The 16,145-nt window shown below is 39.3% G+C and overlaps 1 protein-coding gene across 8 annotated transcripts in view; it reads right to left on the minus strand.

Moving 5' to 3' along the window:
- The window catches only part of PLCB4 (phospholipase C beta 4), a 410,588-nt gene that overhangs the window by 36,292 nt on the left and 358,151 nt on the right, over nt 1-16,145 (minus strand). For all 8 annotated transcript variants that reach the window (XM_035005855.1, XM_035005853.1, XM_035005852.1 and 5 more), the window contains 2 exons: nt 15,248-15,412; nt 12,817-13,021 (listed from right to left, as the gene is read on the minus strand). In XM_035005855.1, coding sequence (XP_034861746.1) covers nt 12,817-13,021; nt 15,248-15,412 — 370 coding nt within the window. The remainder of the gene's footprint in view (nt 1-12,816; nt 13,022-15,247; nt 15,413-16,145) is intronic.

Below are 16,145 nucleotides of genomic sequence, written 5' to 3' on the forward strand. Positions count from 1 at the left end.
GAGCTGAAGGCAGACGCTTAACGACTGAGCCACCCAGGCGCCCTACTATGTTACTTTTAAGGGCTGCTTAAATATTTCATTTTCAGAATGGCTATAATTTCTTTAACAGTGTTCCTTATTGATAGACTTTTAGATTACTTCCAGTTCTTTGCTATTATAAAGAGTATTGCAGTGAAGATCCTGGAATGTTCAAATCTCAGAGCAGACATTTGCTGTGTCCACAGCATAAATGCCTAGAGGTTAAAATGATGTGTAAGGGTATTTGTCCTTTTGGTATCAGCATTGCCAAGTTGCCCTCCAAAGAAGTTGCATCAATTTATTTTCTCTTACCAGGGGTATATGAGAAGATTTGAATCTAGTTATCACTTAGGTCCCTAAGAACTCTTTGTCTCGTAGTGGGGAAAGTAACCAAATTAGCTCTTAAATCTTGCTTAGGAGAAATGACAGATAATCATTTTTTGGAAGTTAAAGTTCTAAGAATATATTTACCTAATTTAAGTCCAAATTATGAACATTTTCAGGCATACACAGATGTGGACAGAAAGGTAAAATAACCCCCCATATATTGCTGAAGCCCTAACAGTTATAAACAGTCCACTACATCTCCTTTACTGCCATCCTTCCCTTTTTTTCCCTCTCTTCTCTCTGCTGACGTATTTGGGGCAAATTCCAGACATTATAACATTTCATTCCTAATTACTTTTCTATGCATCTCTAAAAAACTGCATTTTCTTTCAGAACCAGCCATACCAGCACTGTATCCAACAAAGTTGGCAGTAATTCCTTACCATGAATATAACAAATGGCCCATCTTATTATTTTCCCTATTGACAATTTATTTGTTTGAATCAAGATATAAAGCCCATACTATGTCTCTGATAACTAAGTCTCTTAAACTTACTTTAATCTAGACTAGTCCCTGCTACTATTTATTTTTCATAATGCATAGATTTGTTGAGGAGAGAGATCAGGTATCCCATAAAATGTCCCACATTCTGAATATCAATGCTTCCTTGTTGTGTCATATAGGCTCGACTTTCCCTTTTGTATGAAGACTCCAGAGGAATTACTGTGATTTCCTATGGGTCCCATGCAAGATAAAGCCTGATTGCCCCACTTGTCCTGGTGCTAAACTCATTGATCGGCTCAGGACTTTTAATCCATCTGTGTCTGACTCCCAGATGCCACCTCCTTACACTTGTCCACAAACTCACACTGTGCCCACTGAACCCCCCGCCCTCTGTGGAGAAGACCTACCTGGCGTCGGCCTCCCTGCACACTCCTACACTGGATACACTTTGCTTGAGTTCCCACTGGCATATCTCAGTGGAGGATCCACATGGCTGGCTTGTTAGGAAACAAGTACTTGCTTATTTCTTTAGTGATATACAATCAGGTCGAGGGCCTGGAGTGTATATGGCATTTTTCAGTGGTTACTGGTAGTCCTTTCAGTAGGAATCACAGATAACACTTACATCACTTCCAGCTGATTACAAAACCAATAAAGCAAGACCTTAAAGTGTGAAATGACCCATAATCCTTCCAAACGAACCAAGCTATTTTCATTTTTGTATACGCTTGTGTCATTTTTCCACATGAATACATATTTTGTATGGTTTATTTAAAATTACATAATCTCCTTTTTTCATTTATTATTAGGTTATACCTGTACAGTTTTAAAACTTACTTTTATTGAATGAATAATGTTCCATTGAGTTTATGTACTGAACTATTCTCTACTGCTAGATATTTAGATGGCCTTTCAATTTTTTTTTTAATGAAAGATGACTTTGCAAGAAATATGTTAATATAGAAAGAGTTCATTTCCTTTTACCAGTGAATTTGTAATTCAGATCCATAAGATAGCAACTTATATACCTGATGAGCATTACTAACAAAATTTGTTCCTAATAAGCTTTTAAAATAGTTATTTAAGAAAAATTAATGGGAGGAATGAGTACAAAGAAAATATAGCAGAATTAAGAGGGTATATTAAGTTGAATAATGCTCTTCAAAATTCACGACTACTGGGGACCTCCGGATGTGAGCTTATTTACGAATAGAGTCTTTGCATATGTAATTAAAGACTGAGATCACACTGGATTAGGGTGGGCTCTAAATCCAATGATTGGTGCCCTTATAAGATGAGGAGAGGACACACAGAGATAAAGAGAAAAAGGCTAGGAGATGACAAAGACAGAGAATGGAATAATGTAGCTAAAAGCCAAGGAATGCTGAGGACTGCCAGGAACCACCCAGGAGCTAGGAAGAGGCAAGGAAGGATTTCTCCAAGAGCCGCCAACTCTAGGATTTCAAACTTCTAGGCTCCGGAACTGTCAGAGAATGAATTTCTGTTGTCTCAATCAATTTCTGTTGTGGCAAATTTGATTACCAATGGTAACCAAGAAAAAGTTTTGTTTTGTTTTGTTTTTAAAGGAGATAGAATTTTATTGACTACACTGCAAGGGTGCTGCAGACAGCAAAGGAGAGACGGTCTGCCACGAGGCAGTGGTGAGGGGTCACAGTTATAGGGCAGAGTGAAGAGGTATGGGAACATATGGAATTTCCCCCTTTTTGGTAACTGTGCCTGGTTGTGAGTAGCCCATTGGTTAGTTAGGGCCTATGGCTCTTTTGAGGTAGGTTGCTTAATGAGCCTGTTTGCATCAGCTCTGGGCCCTTTTGCCTTGCTCAAGACTCTATTGCTCAAGCCTGTTTCCTAAAAGCCTAAAAGGGCCTCTATATTCCCTCCTGACAGATTGACAATGACAAATCTTTGTCATTTGGGTGGAGGTCTCATCTCCAGTAACTTCTTCCTGCTGAAGGAGCAGTGGAGAGATGTCCCTACCTATGGGTCAACATTGGTCAGTTGGAATTTATATGTAGAAATTACAAATGGCAGAGGCAAATGAATCCAGGGTAGACAACATACACGAATTTCCCTGAGTAGAAAGGATCATCTGTCAGCTTGAAATTATGGCAGCAAAGGGATCTTCTATTCTTGGGTGTATCTTCCAAATAAAGTAGGCTTTCTCATTGTTAACAAGGAGCATTCGTCAGTCCCTGGAGACCTCTCAAGGACCCATCATGGTTTGATCAAAGAATACCTCGAATCCCAGAGTATTCTTCCTGTTTCCTGCAGCAGTGTCTTGGCCCCAGCCTTGAGGGTTGATTCTGTGCAATTCTGACTGAGAACATAGGCACTATATTTTGTAACATATAGTCATGAAACAATATGCAAACTAGGTCATATATTGTTTTGTATTACATGGACAAACTGGCTAAGATGTTCTTATCAGCCATTTGCTGTAGGATTATGTAGATAGAGCCTAACTTATACATCAAAATAAGATGCTGCAGATTTATCCATTAGTTGGATAAATATCATTAATTAAATCCATGTTAAGCAGGCGATGCCGTGGCTTAGTTGGTTAAAGCGCCTGTCTAGTAAATCCATCTTCAATTACCAATATTAACAATTCTAGAAGTTGTTGGAGAATTACGTTCCCAGATCCTGAAATCTTGCCTTGTTACTTGAGTTTAAATGAAATGCTTTTTCCATAGTTATATATGCCTTTAAAATTTTTCTAGTATATAACTCAATATAATAGTGTTTTTGATCAAATGGCAACAAAAATACACAAAGTATAAGTAAGGCTTATTCAAACTGAGTCACATGGGACAAAAAGGAGATGACGAAGTGCCTGGAACAAGGCTTAGGTTAGCCAGTTACTTGAAACAGGGCTTCATTCCTGGCATTTTTGAATAATAAATCAGATACTTCTAGGACACAGGATTTTGCCATGTGGTGGCAGGTGCTCGTTCTGCAGCTAGAGTAATAGATCAACGCAGAGGGCAGCAACTGGGATAGCTCCACCAAAATTTTTCAGCAAAAGGGCTCAGGATGACAGAGTCAAGGCCTCTCTTGGCCTCTTTTAGGTAATTTTTCTGTTGGAACTTGGTTTCTCCTCTGACCAGAGCCATAGACACCTGACTTTTAAAGAATGCTTTATACGCATACATTATGCATGCACATCTGATACAGTTATATAAATATGCTGCATAGCAAAAAAGGAAACCGATTTTTAATAACATTTAAAATAATGTGTAACAAGAGAATGAGAAGCTGTCCCTCCAATCTCTCATACCTCTATGTGCTTGTATACCTCTATTAGAAAATGTTATTTTTCTTTGCCTCAGCCCAGGGGGGGAAAATAAATCTGGCATATTCTTGGCCAAAGATTTGCATATTTAAGTAACCCTGTTATCTTTCTTTGGTGAAATACGACATTGCATGGGGATCCTCCCTTTTATTGGAGGAACACTGTGGCTAGGTATATCCCACGTAGGTCTGTGTTCCACAGGACAACTCTCTGTGGCAAGAGTGAAGTTCAGATGCTGGTCAACATTGACTCGTGTGCTAGGCGTTGTCTAGGGACAGACCACACTGACCTTCTAACAGGGTAGAGACCTATGCACACAAGCCTCTGTTTCTACAGAACCCGCAGGGCGAGCTGAAACCTCCTGGATTCCTGGAGGCCATGGCACAGGCTCTGAAACCTTCTTTTTAAAAAGGAACCAGTCTGCCTTTTCTCATTTGCTTATTTCTTCTGGACTTAACAGAAGTTTTACTTATTTGTACTTAAAAAAAAAAAATACCATCTATTTCTAGGTTTAGTCCCATTTCCAAAAGTCTGGTTGCTCCTGGTGAAGACTTTCCATGTATATTTGTTTTTTTTCCTCATTCCCTCCTACCCATCCTTCCTCATTTCTATACAGAGTTGAAAGCGTCAATTTAAGCATCCCCCCAAACTGACAAGAAGATAGCAATTCCTCAGTACAGACTTCCAGATACTTGCTGGCTTTTCAAGGGATCTCTGTCTTTTGTTTGTTCGCTTATTTGTTTAACCGTTGCTTTTCAAGGCATTTAATTTGGGTGCCTTGGTGGTGAGCACCAACCGTGGCACCTAGATGGCTTGGCTCCATGTGCTCACTCTTGGCTCAGGTTCCCTCCTGTTCTCCACTCTACTGTTTCTATCTTAGCAGGAGGTAAAGGCAGCAGAAAAATGTATGTTCCCCTAATGGCTGCAAAGTGATGCTAATAAAAATCAACAAATCCCGTAACTATGATTTTAGATGAGGTCTTTTAGCTTCTACCAAATGAGTAAGCATTTCCCAAACTGCATTTCTAGAATGTGAAAGATACATTAGGTGTGGTGGGGTCAAAGATCCTGTGGTCAAATAAGACTGGGAAATGCTTATGTGTTCCCCTCTTCTCGGGCTCCACAGCAGATCCCAAGAAATGCAATCAGGAGCCTGTTTAAATTCACCTAGCCGGGCAACTCCTGAAGTTATGTCGCTATAATCCATCCTGCCCTCTTTTCTGGAGCTTTTCTTTTTGGTGTTCTTACCAACATTTTCTGTAGTTCAGAGGAAGCCATCACAATGGATACCACTGCAATGCAAATCAATTTTTTTTTTTTAACAAATATTTGATAGAACAAAGCATTTTAGCATCCACAAAGGAGAGGACAAAATGGAAGGACTTTAAACTGTATCAGGAGATCCTGAGATCATAGCCCAGGAATGGCATCTTAATTAACAATGTTCCTCCTCTGGGACTATGTCATGTAAGGAACAGCCCACTCTCGTCGCAGAGGGTTTGGAAAGCAACCCTGTGAAGATGCTGGGCAGAGAGAACAAGAAACACCCACCCGCAGCTCCCCTGATGTATCTTGAATCACTAGGCAGGCAGAAACAGGAGTTGGCAAATAAACAAAGGGCCGCTTCATCTTTGCTTGCATTAAGACAGCCTAGGTGCAGAAGAGAAAACAAAATGTCCAGCTACAGAAGCAGGGATGAGCACTGCTCAAGGAACGAGTACCCAGCGGCTCACGCAACCCATCTCAGAGCGACACTGCCATATAATGCCGACGAGCCCTGTATTTGGGAAGCAGGGCATTGACTCTCTTATTTGTTCTCCTTACCACTCAGTGATATAAAAGCTATACAAATGATCAAGTCCATCAAAGGCAACAGTGGGTGGGATAAGAGAAAGACTAACGCTCATTTAATTGCCATCTGCTTGGGAACTGCTTCCCATCAGCAGCAGCAGTGGTTCGCAGTGATGAAGCCGTGGCAATGGGTAAGCGCTGATGTCCTCCGCATTTGCACCTACAGATAAGGCAGCACAGACAACCCCCGTACTCTGAGGCTCAGGGGATTTGATGAAGGAAAAGTCGCCTTAGCACCCAACCTAGCACTTTTCTTTCGTATAGGAGTGTGTGTGGGGGGGGGGGGGGTCAACAAGAGGGCTGTTTTACTCGATGTTCAGTAGAAAAATAATACTGAAGAAATTAAAGTCTTTTTGATTCATTCCTAGTCATCCCTCCCCAAATGTCACCATTTGTTTTTTCACGTGGAAGTTGAGTTTCTGATAGTTAAGAGCATTTCTTCGGCCCGGAGATATTTTACCACCACATGGCTTAGGAACAGAACCATCTGTGGAGAGAGCTCAGGAGGGCGAGCAGCCATCTTTGTTCTGTGTTTTCTTTTGTGTGTGTTGGGAGATTTTATTTTTATAGCAATGAGGAGAAGCAATTGCACTAAAATTCCCTGTCTCTGTCTCCTGAGAAGGCAAGGAAAGGAAACAGGGCAGTGACAGGAGAGGAGCAGGGTCAGGGTGGAAAATACTGGATTTAGAACCAAATCATGTTGGGAGGGAACTGGGACAGCCCGGAGTTCAAGGCTTCTAAAGATCACTATATGCAAGAAGGTAAGCATAGTTAGGGGCAATTGAAAATCTACGAAATTGTCTCCATCAGGAGGAATTCCTCATCCTCTGGTGACCTCACAGCACAGAACCCCAATAAATAAGTGACCCAAAGCTCCTGCCAATGCCCAAGCCCTCCTTAAGTAATTGTCTTAACTTGGAAAAGCCTTTTAGGAACATTTTTCTTGTTTCTATAAGATGATGCCACCCACCTGACGTTACTGCGATTTAAAATACATTTAGGGGCACCTGGGTGGCTCAGTGGTTAAGCATCTGCCTTCGGCTCAGGTCATGATCCCAGGGTCCTGGGATTGAGCCCCGCATCAGGCTCCCTGCTCAGAGGGAAGCCTGCTTCTCCCTCTCCCACTCCCCCTGCTTGTGTTCCCTCTCTCGCTGTCTCTCTCTCGGTCAAATAAATAAAATCTTTAAAAATAAATAAATAAATAAAATACATTTAAAAATCATGTAGAACATTGAGTTGCTGATGCTTAAAGAAAATCATGGGGAAATTACTAATGCACCAGAATTCTGAAATTTTGTAGTAGGCACGAATTAAAAGATTTTTCTTACGATGATGAATTGCTTATGACAGTTTACTGCAGCAAAGTAAAGGGCAAAGTTGGGGAAAAGAAAATAGAACCAATGGATTTTTCTTGAGCTTGTTACAAATTAAAAAATTAATGGAAGGATTGCTGTGGTCAGGTATTATTCCTAAGCTATGGCGCTCCAACCAGTGTCCTCATGTACCTGCTAAGTGACCTCAATGAAACAGCATTCTGGCAGGCCAAGAAAAATAGACAGTGTTTGAATCCCCAACCATTACCTTAATGGACATTTATCTAGACATTGCAATGTATTTGAGACCATTTTGGAAGTTATACGAGAGAGAGAGGGGACTTGGGAGTACAACAAAATTTGATTTAAACAATTACTTAAAAAATGAGAAACAACCCGATTAAGAAAAAAACCCCACAAAAACCAAAAAACAGAAAAACACATAAAGGGTACTAGAGAGTATTTTTAAGGAAAAGGAATACAAATGACCAAGAAACACATGAAATATACTCAATCTGACTCATAATTATAAATACACAAATTAAAATGATGAGATACCACTTTTATTACCATTATGGAAAAAAAAAAGAAAAGAAATTTTTAGACTCCAGAACTGGCGATGGTGAATGAGAACAGGGAGTCTCATAGATAATGGGTGGGAGTACACACTGATCCAACCAAAGGGCTGCATAAAGAGATAGTGGTATATACATATAATGGAATAGTATATTAGTATATAACCTTTAAAGATAATTTCAGTCTTATTTGCATTGGCAGGAATGTTCTCCAACATATATTATGTAAACAAAGCAAAGCATAGAACAGGGGGTATTATATTATCTTTTGGGGTTTAATTAAAAAGGAAATATATGCGTGTGATACATACCCATATACACATAGACTGTACATTTATGCATATACATATTTATTACATATGCACAGATAGGCTTTATGTTTTATAACCTTATGATGTTTTAAGACACTCATGTCTTTCTTTTATTTAAAAATGTTATCAATGGGGGCACTGATTAAGCGTCTGCCTTCAGCTCAGGGAATGATCCCAAGGTCCTGGGATCAAGTCCCACATCAGGCTCCTTGTTCAGCAAGGAGTCTGCTTCTCCCTCTGCTTGCCACTCCCCCTTCTTATGCTCTCTTTCTCTGACAAATAAATAAAATATTTTAAAAAATATTATCAAGAACTATCTAGGTAGCAGGATAATAGGTTGCTTTAATTTTATTTTTTTCTAAATTCTATATATATATATATACACACATATATATATTACATTCTTTGTGCTATTTTCATATTACACTGCTGTTATAGAAAAATAGGGCAAAATACAATTTTTAAAAATTTACAGCGGTTACATATGCTTACTTAAATGATCCAGAAGTAATAAGTAGAGTCCTGCCATATGGGATAGTGTGTTCTCTGTGATGTTCCCAGAAGCTGTCCAATGCAGTGGGCCAGCTCCACTAAACCCTCACCCCCATTCTCAAATAGATAACTACTCTTAAACTTGGGTGTATAGCCTACCAGAATTTTTTCTATCTTATATGTATAAACAGATAGCTAAGGGTCTTTGTAAGTAATTATGGGATCATTTTGCAATTTACTTTTTCTCTTAGTAATAAATCACTGTCATCTTTCTGTTCTGAACACTGAGATCCAAGTCATTATTTTTAATAAATACATGGTCTCCTACAGAATGGCCTTCCATATTTTATCAGTCTCTACTGATGGAATTTAGGTTGTTTCTGATCTTTTCTATACAAATAATGCTGCAAGAAATTACAGCATGGCTTTAAAAAAATTTGTTTGCTTTTAGCTATCTGATTAAAGAAATACATAATTCCTAGGTTAAGTATTTGGTGAATTATAAAAGTTGAGATTTCATTAGCTTCATCAGGCATAAGAGGTCTTACTTCTATAAACTTGTGAAGTGATTCTGGACAAACTGACCCACCTAAAAGCTAAGAAAATATAATTCACCAAATTACTTAGTGTCCTGAAAATGTGAGTATTTCCCTGAGGTGCCAAAATTATTCAACAAGAAGAGCACACTCCTCTTGCTAAATAACACCAGCTTTTCAGGACACATCGTCAAACATGGACCAGAACTTTTCAGTTTTAGCCCCATATACCCTGCGTTTCAGCTTCCTCAGAATATGCAAATAAGTCCAGCACTCTTCTTATCAAGGCCTTGGCCTGGGCTGCTTCCCTTTCAGGAGAGAAAATCAGTTTACCTCTCTGCCCTGAGGGACTTCATCTTTCAAGGTCCCAACAGCCACTGAAGGACCCCTCAACCCCACCCTGATTAATCACTTCTTAGTTCAATGCTCCCAACACCCCCTGGCTTACTACCCTGTAGGCAGTGATATAATAAATTACACTTATTTATGTATATGCACATGTATGTGTGTACAAGGTTGGAAAATTCTTGAGGATAAGTGTAGATGATTTTTACAACTTTGTATCTCTTACCCATAGAGTAAGTACTAAATAGTAATGACTACATCTTTTCCTTTGAGAAAAATATTTTAAATGAATACACTAAGAAACTGTTTTTACTGATTAAATTAGTAAATGTTAACAAAAGTTATATCTCATAGACTGCTGATGGGTTATTTGGCAATCTGTATCTAAAACTTTAAATATACATACAACTCTTTCCACTTCAAAGAATTCATCTTCAGGAAGTGATCACGAGTATTTCCAAAGCTTTACATTTAAGGTTCCTAGGCACAATATTTTTTATAAGAAAAAAATGGAAATGACTTCCATGTTTATCAATAACTGAAGTATGGATAATACATAAAATGGATTGCAGCTATAAAAATATTTCATGACATGGAAAAATATTGTCTATTAAGTGGGAAAAAAATTAACTCTCTGAAGTAATGAGTCCAAATGACTATGTACAGTAAGATCTATTTAATTAAAATAGAAGAAATGAAATTGAAAGTAAAGAGACCAACATAGCAACAGAGCTCTCTCTGGGTGGTGGATTTATGGATGACCCTTTTGTTCTTTGTGCTGGAAGAATCTCTTTCTGATACATATACTATCTATTTTGCCTTTTTTTAAATTAAAGATTTTATGTATTCTTTTGAGAGAGGAAGTGCATGGGCATATGAGCAGGGGGAGGAGCAGAGGGGGAGGGAGAGGGAGGAGAAAGAATCTCGAGCAGACTCCATGCTGAGTGTGGAGCCCAACTTGGGGCTCCATCTCATGACCCTGAGATGATGACCTGAGCCTAAACCAAGATTTGGATGCTTAACCAACTGAGCCACACAGGTGCCCCTATTTTGCCTTTTACAGAATAAAACCTACCAAACATATTTGTGGAATAAATAAATCCATATTATCTTTCTTTGGCCATATAAAAATCTGAGATCTATATCAACAATTTACTCCCCCCCCCCCCCTAGAAAATGCTGGCGTGCAAGGCTGCGGAGTTTCATTTTGAACTTTTTCCTATGGAATCAATATAGACTATCAATGTTCTAGGGAACAGGGACACTGTAGATTTCCTACTCTGCGGGCTCAGCACATAAATGTTCAGAGCTGAATGTGGGAGGTTAGTTACGCAGATGAAATAAGAACAACACACTGTGTAAGTCAAGAGGCTGTAAAGAAAATCAGAAAGTGAGAAAAAGACAGTTCTCATATTCTTATGTTGTTCTCCTCAGGTAAGTCCCTTAAGTAAATGCTCATGGTATCTGCCCTTGGTTTCCTCACACATAAAAGAAATGACTGAAAATTCTGAATATACAGTTTTGGAATGTCAAGTGGAGGTTAAGATGTAAACTGTGGAGTCCCACCCATGATACCATAGTACAGAAATTTTAAAGGCTTCTGATAAGAAGTAAGTGACTACGGTGACATGTCAGGGAAAAAAATATGCGAGACTATTTTCAAAGAGATTAATCTGAATCAGTACATGCACGAATACTGACACTGGGAATGGGCTGCACTATAAATACAGATATTTCTTCAACACAGACCTACATACATGCATAGTCCTTCTCCACAACTTTCAGACTCTACGGAGAGTGCTTGACACAAAGTAGGAACTGGACAAATTATTTCTTTCCCTTTTCTATTCCAACTGCCCACTTCCCTGGAATGAATTAGAGAGTTCCATACTGAAAAGTAACCCATGCAGAGGGAAAACCTGTAAGTCTTCCACCGTAATTGTTTATACAACCACACACTGCCTACTTTCTAAGCTCAAGTATGTGGAACATGGTGTAATTCATCTGCTGATGCTCCTAAAGACATACTGTAGGTTTTTCCTGTCTCTATTCTTATCCACTTATCCAGCCCGACAGCATCCCACCAGCCTCTTTTTTATGCTTTTATATCAGCTACAGTATGTTCTGGCTTCTAATATAGGCTTTCTTTTTAAATGAAAAGCAGAAGAAGAGGAGGAGGAAGGAGTCTTTATTCTGGATTTGGTAACTGAAAAAACCCTCATGGTTCACATCTCTTGAATCTGCAATCGGGTTGTTAAAGCTGAGGATCAGAGAACATCTGCCCTCCAGAGATGCAAGCATTATTAAAAAAAACAAAAACAAAAAAAACACACACAAAATAACCCCAAATTCCCCAAACGAAACTGTGATGTGTCCCAGCATGCTACAGAAATTATATCTGTATCGATAGTACACATACTTGTGTGCACGCATTTCTGAGCCTTGCTATGTCATATACTGTAATGATGAGTACTTCACAAGAATGCTATGAGGGAGGTACTAGGAACATCTTCACTTTTTAGGCCTGGGAATGAAGGTGTGAGAGGTTGTCACTGTCCCGAGGTCACCCAGGCAGGAGTAGAGAGTTAGAATTTGCATCCTTGGTTAATTTGACATAATCACTCGGTTTCCTTAGGGTTCAACAGACTGAGAATACAGAAGATCTTAATCTTCTTTTAATGTTCTTGGCTTAACTGATGGTTATAAAAAGTTAATATGTTTGGTTATAAGCAAAATCCTATGACTTGGTCCAGGTTTTGATTTCTCCCATCGATTACCTTAGTAAAACCAAAGGGAGTCTTATGTGGATGGATGACTGGGACTTTTTTGTGAAATTGAACTCGCTAGTGGATTTGGAAGAAAATCCAGCCGTGTTGATGTCTGAGTTCAATTTAAAATTTTTAGGGATACCAAATGATATCTATGGGTTCCATTTTACTTACGTCTTTTCTCTCTTTGGATGACGGTGTAAGGAAATCCTTCACAAACATATTTGTAAACATTGATAAACCATATAAAATTACAGTATTTTAAAAGAAGAAAGAACCTTAAAGATAATCCAGTCTTGCCCTTTCTTTTCTTCCTAGGAAATCTGAAGTTACTATCTATCCTTGATTTCTTCAAGGCTACAAGGATTGGCAGCACTGGTAGGAATAGACTTTTTTTTTTAACCATTGGTGAAATATTTTATACTCCTATAATTTAGGACTTTTGTACTCAGATGTTTAACTTACCTCCAAATCCATCAGGCACATATGTTTTAAGAACAATATTGCAGAAAATTGTTGGCAATGATAATGGTTTATTTCCCTCGTTTCGAAGGGAAATGTGTCGATAGCCTGCTTGGAGGCCATCCAGTGGAAGAATCCTCTGGCCTATCAGCCTGTTGTTGTCATCATATACTGCTATTCTCAAGACTGCCAGGTCAGGGAGGATTACCTGCAAACAAAGAATGGTACCTTTCATGGGTATTTTGGAAAGCAGCTCCCAAGAGCCCTGATTCTGGGAATCTGAACCACATCCACACCGTTCTTCAATGTGCCTTTATGGTGAAAGTGGCCCATGATCGATTTGCATTCCTAAAGTATACTGTCCAAGCTGCAGTGTTCAAGCCATTGAGAAAGCAATCGAATAGGCTTCCTGGAAATCATCTCCTTGAAAATTTTAGATGAAAGGGATGTGAAAGATTACTGGTCCAACCCTTGTCATCTCTGCCCATCCCCATGCGTATAATGGACAAACAAAAGGAGACCCCGAGAGATCAAGTGACTTTCCTTAGTCTCTGAGATCGGGACAGCTGGGCCTGGAATCGGGGCTCTTGCCTTTGAATCCTGTGGTCTGCCTCCTACCTGGGCTGCTTCTGATATCTAGCTCAGCCTGTTTTTAAGAATATGGAAAGTATCTTTGAAGATACTTTGTGTATAAAGGAAAATGTATATGGAAATTTGGATTCTCCCTTTTTCTTGCACTCCTCAGTTTTTACTCTATTTTTGGGATATTAAATACAGTGAGAATGGCAGCTAGAAACATTAACTTATACCCAAGACATCTACCCTTGCCATCTTCAAAAGGAATAAATGGACATAAAATCTGAGCTCAGGCAGCAGAATCCTAATTCAGATATAAAATAGCAACAGGACACAAGAAAATCCAATGTTTTAAATCAGAAATGACTTCTCATTGGCTAAGAACAACCAAGACATCTTGGCTAATTTGAGTACTGTATCTAAGGCTAGACAATGGATCGGTTGCCTAGCTATGTCTAGAGATTATAATTTAATCCAATTTTGTGACAATGAAGAGGAGAAATCAAGTTAAAATTAATCCAATTTCATTTACTCTATTGTTTCTCATGTGGTAAAAGTGGGCTTGCCTTGTGAATTAGTGCAAAGAACAAAAATATTAAAAACAAGAGAGAATAAAAAGTGAAAGTACTTGGTACCAAAGAAAAGCAATTTAACTTCCGAAGAACAGTGAAGGATGCAGAACTGGCATCTTGTTTCTGGGGCCAGTAATACTATATGTAAAAACCAACTTTGATGTCTCCTTACTCGTCAAAAACAAAGAAGATCTGAAGTCAACTTTCTGAATTTTTAGAAATGTGTCTAGGGATTATTCGTTCTGCCAAGGAACACTGGCCACACTGACAACAGATCCAGTTATAACAAACTATAAAAAACCTGGGGGAAGAAAAAAGGCCCATGACAGCTATGTATGCAATTTACACCACACTCTGTAGGAGAAAAAGTCACAGTGGGGGTTGCATGGAAATAATGGTGTTCACATAACAGGGAGAGCCTGAATCTCACAATGGCTCGTTTCATTGAACTACTGATCTTCTGTAATCTGGTTTCTGTAAATCAGTTAGCCTATTCTGAAACTGCTAATCCTCATTTTTGTTAAGAAGCCAATGATCTGTGTTGCAGGACATATACATGGAGCAGAAACACCAGAAACCTGGTGCTTAAAGAAGCAGCAAGAAGCTGTTCTGGTTTGGATAACAGAGCAAGGGAGAGAGAAAAAATAGCTCTTCTTAGATACAGCACTACCAAGGCATGGATTTTGCAATACATCTTACACTGACAAAAGAGAAAGGGAAAAAATGATTACAAGATTAAACACTGAATCGTTACAGAGTGTGACTGTGATTGGTCTGGGGATCAAGGTACAATAGTAGGAACCCCCCCCAAAACCCAAAATAGCACATGATGCACAGACTGTAGGGGTGGCAACAGGTACCACACTTTCTAGAGGCACAGGACAATCCAAACTGACCTATTTAAGGACATACACTGGCCTTAGTTTTGGGTGCACCATCCTACCTGATCTCTTGGCTAAGGGAGCATTGCAAGTTACCACCTGCTGCCAAAAGAACTCTCCAGTGTATGAGGATGTCCACCAGTGAGGACACATTCTAAGGAGATTGTCCACCTGGAACTTGAGCATTGCCACACACAAGGTGGGCTCCTTGGAAGAGGAAAGGAGAGCCAAAAGGACCAGAATAGAGAGAAGTCACAATCATATGATATCTATAGAACTTTCCATTGGAAGAAGAGAAAAAGAAGATATTTGGGGTTGCATAACTGCCCCTATATCGTGTAGGGTCTATGTAGTTTATGCACTAAAGTGTAGCCCCTAAGTTAGCACACGTTGAAAGTGCCCTACCTTCCGAAAAACAAATGATTCTTCATTGTAAACTGGATTGAGTCCGTTGTTCATCACCATGCGAGTTCGGAATTCCTTACGTATGGTGTCGGTGGGCAACCCGTACATATCCACTTCTACGTATGTACCAATTTTCTTATCTGATAAAAACTGACCTGATATGACCTGCAGCAACACAGAAACAGGGTGAGAGAGAAGTCATGTCTGCGTAGTTATCAAGAGCAATGAATAATCCAGAAGTAAGAAATCTTTTTTTTATTATGTTATGTTAATCACCATACATTACATCATTAGTTTTTGATGTAGTGTTCCATGATTCATTGTTTGTGTATAACACCCAGTGCTCCATGCAGTACGTGCCCTCCTTAATACCCATCACCAGGCTAACCCATTCCCCTAACCCCCTTCCCTCTAGAACCCTCAGTTTGTTTCTCAGAGTCTGTAGTCTCTCATGGTTCGTCTCCCCCTCCAATTTCCCCCCCTTCATTCAGAAGTAAGAAAATCTTCTGTTCATCTTTAGAAATTTTAATTACCTATGGAAATAATTTATTCATTCCTTACTAAAGTAAAACATTATTGAGCAACTACCCTATGCAAAAAAAAAACCCCAAACTGCTCAAGACAGAGGTTCTGATGTTGAGAACTGTCTATAAAAAGAAAGAAGAGGGGCGCCTGGGTGGCTCAGTTGGTTAAGCGACTGCCTTCGGCTCAGGTCATGATCCTGGAGTCCCGGGATCGAGTCCCGCATCGGGCTCCCTGCTCGGCGGGGAGTCTGCTTCTCCCTCCGACCCTCCCCCCTCTCATGCTCTCTATCTCATTCTCTCTCTCATATAAATAAATAAAATCTTAAAAAAAAAAAAAAAGAAAGAAGAAAAAAAAATGATGAATCCTATAATAC

Source organism: Mirounga leonina, unplaced genomic scaffold (assembly GCF_011800145.1).
Source record: "Mirounga leonina isolate KUSES-001 unplaced genomic scaffold, KU_Mleo_1.0 Mir_150, whole genome shotgun sequence".
Lineage (NCBI taxonomy): Eukaryota > Metazoa > Chordata > Mammalia > Carnivora > Phocidae > Mirounga > Mirounga leonina.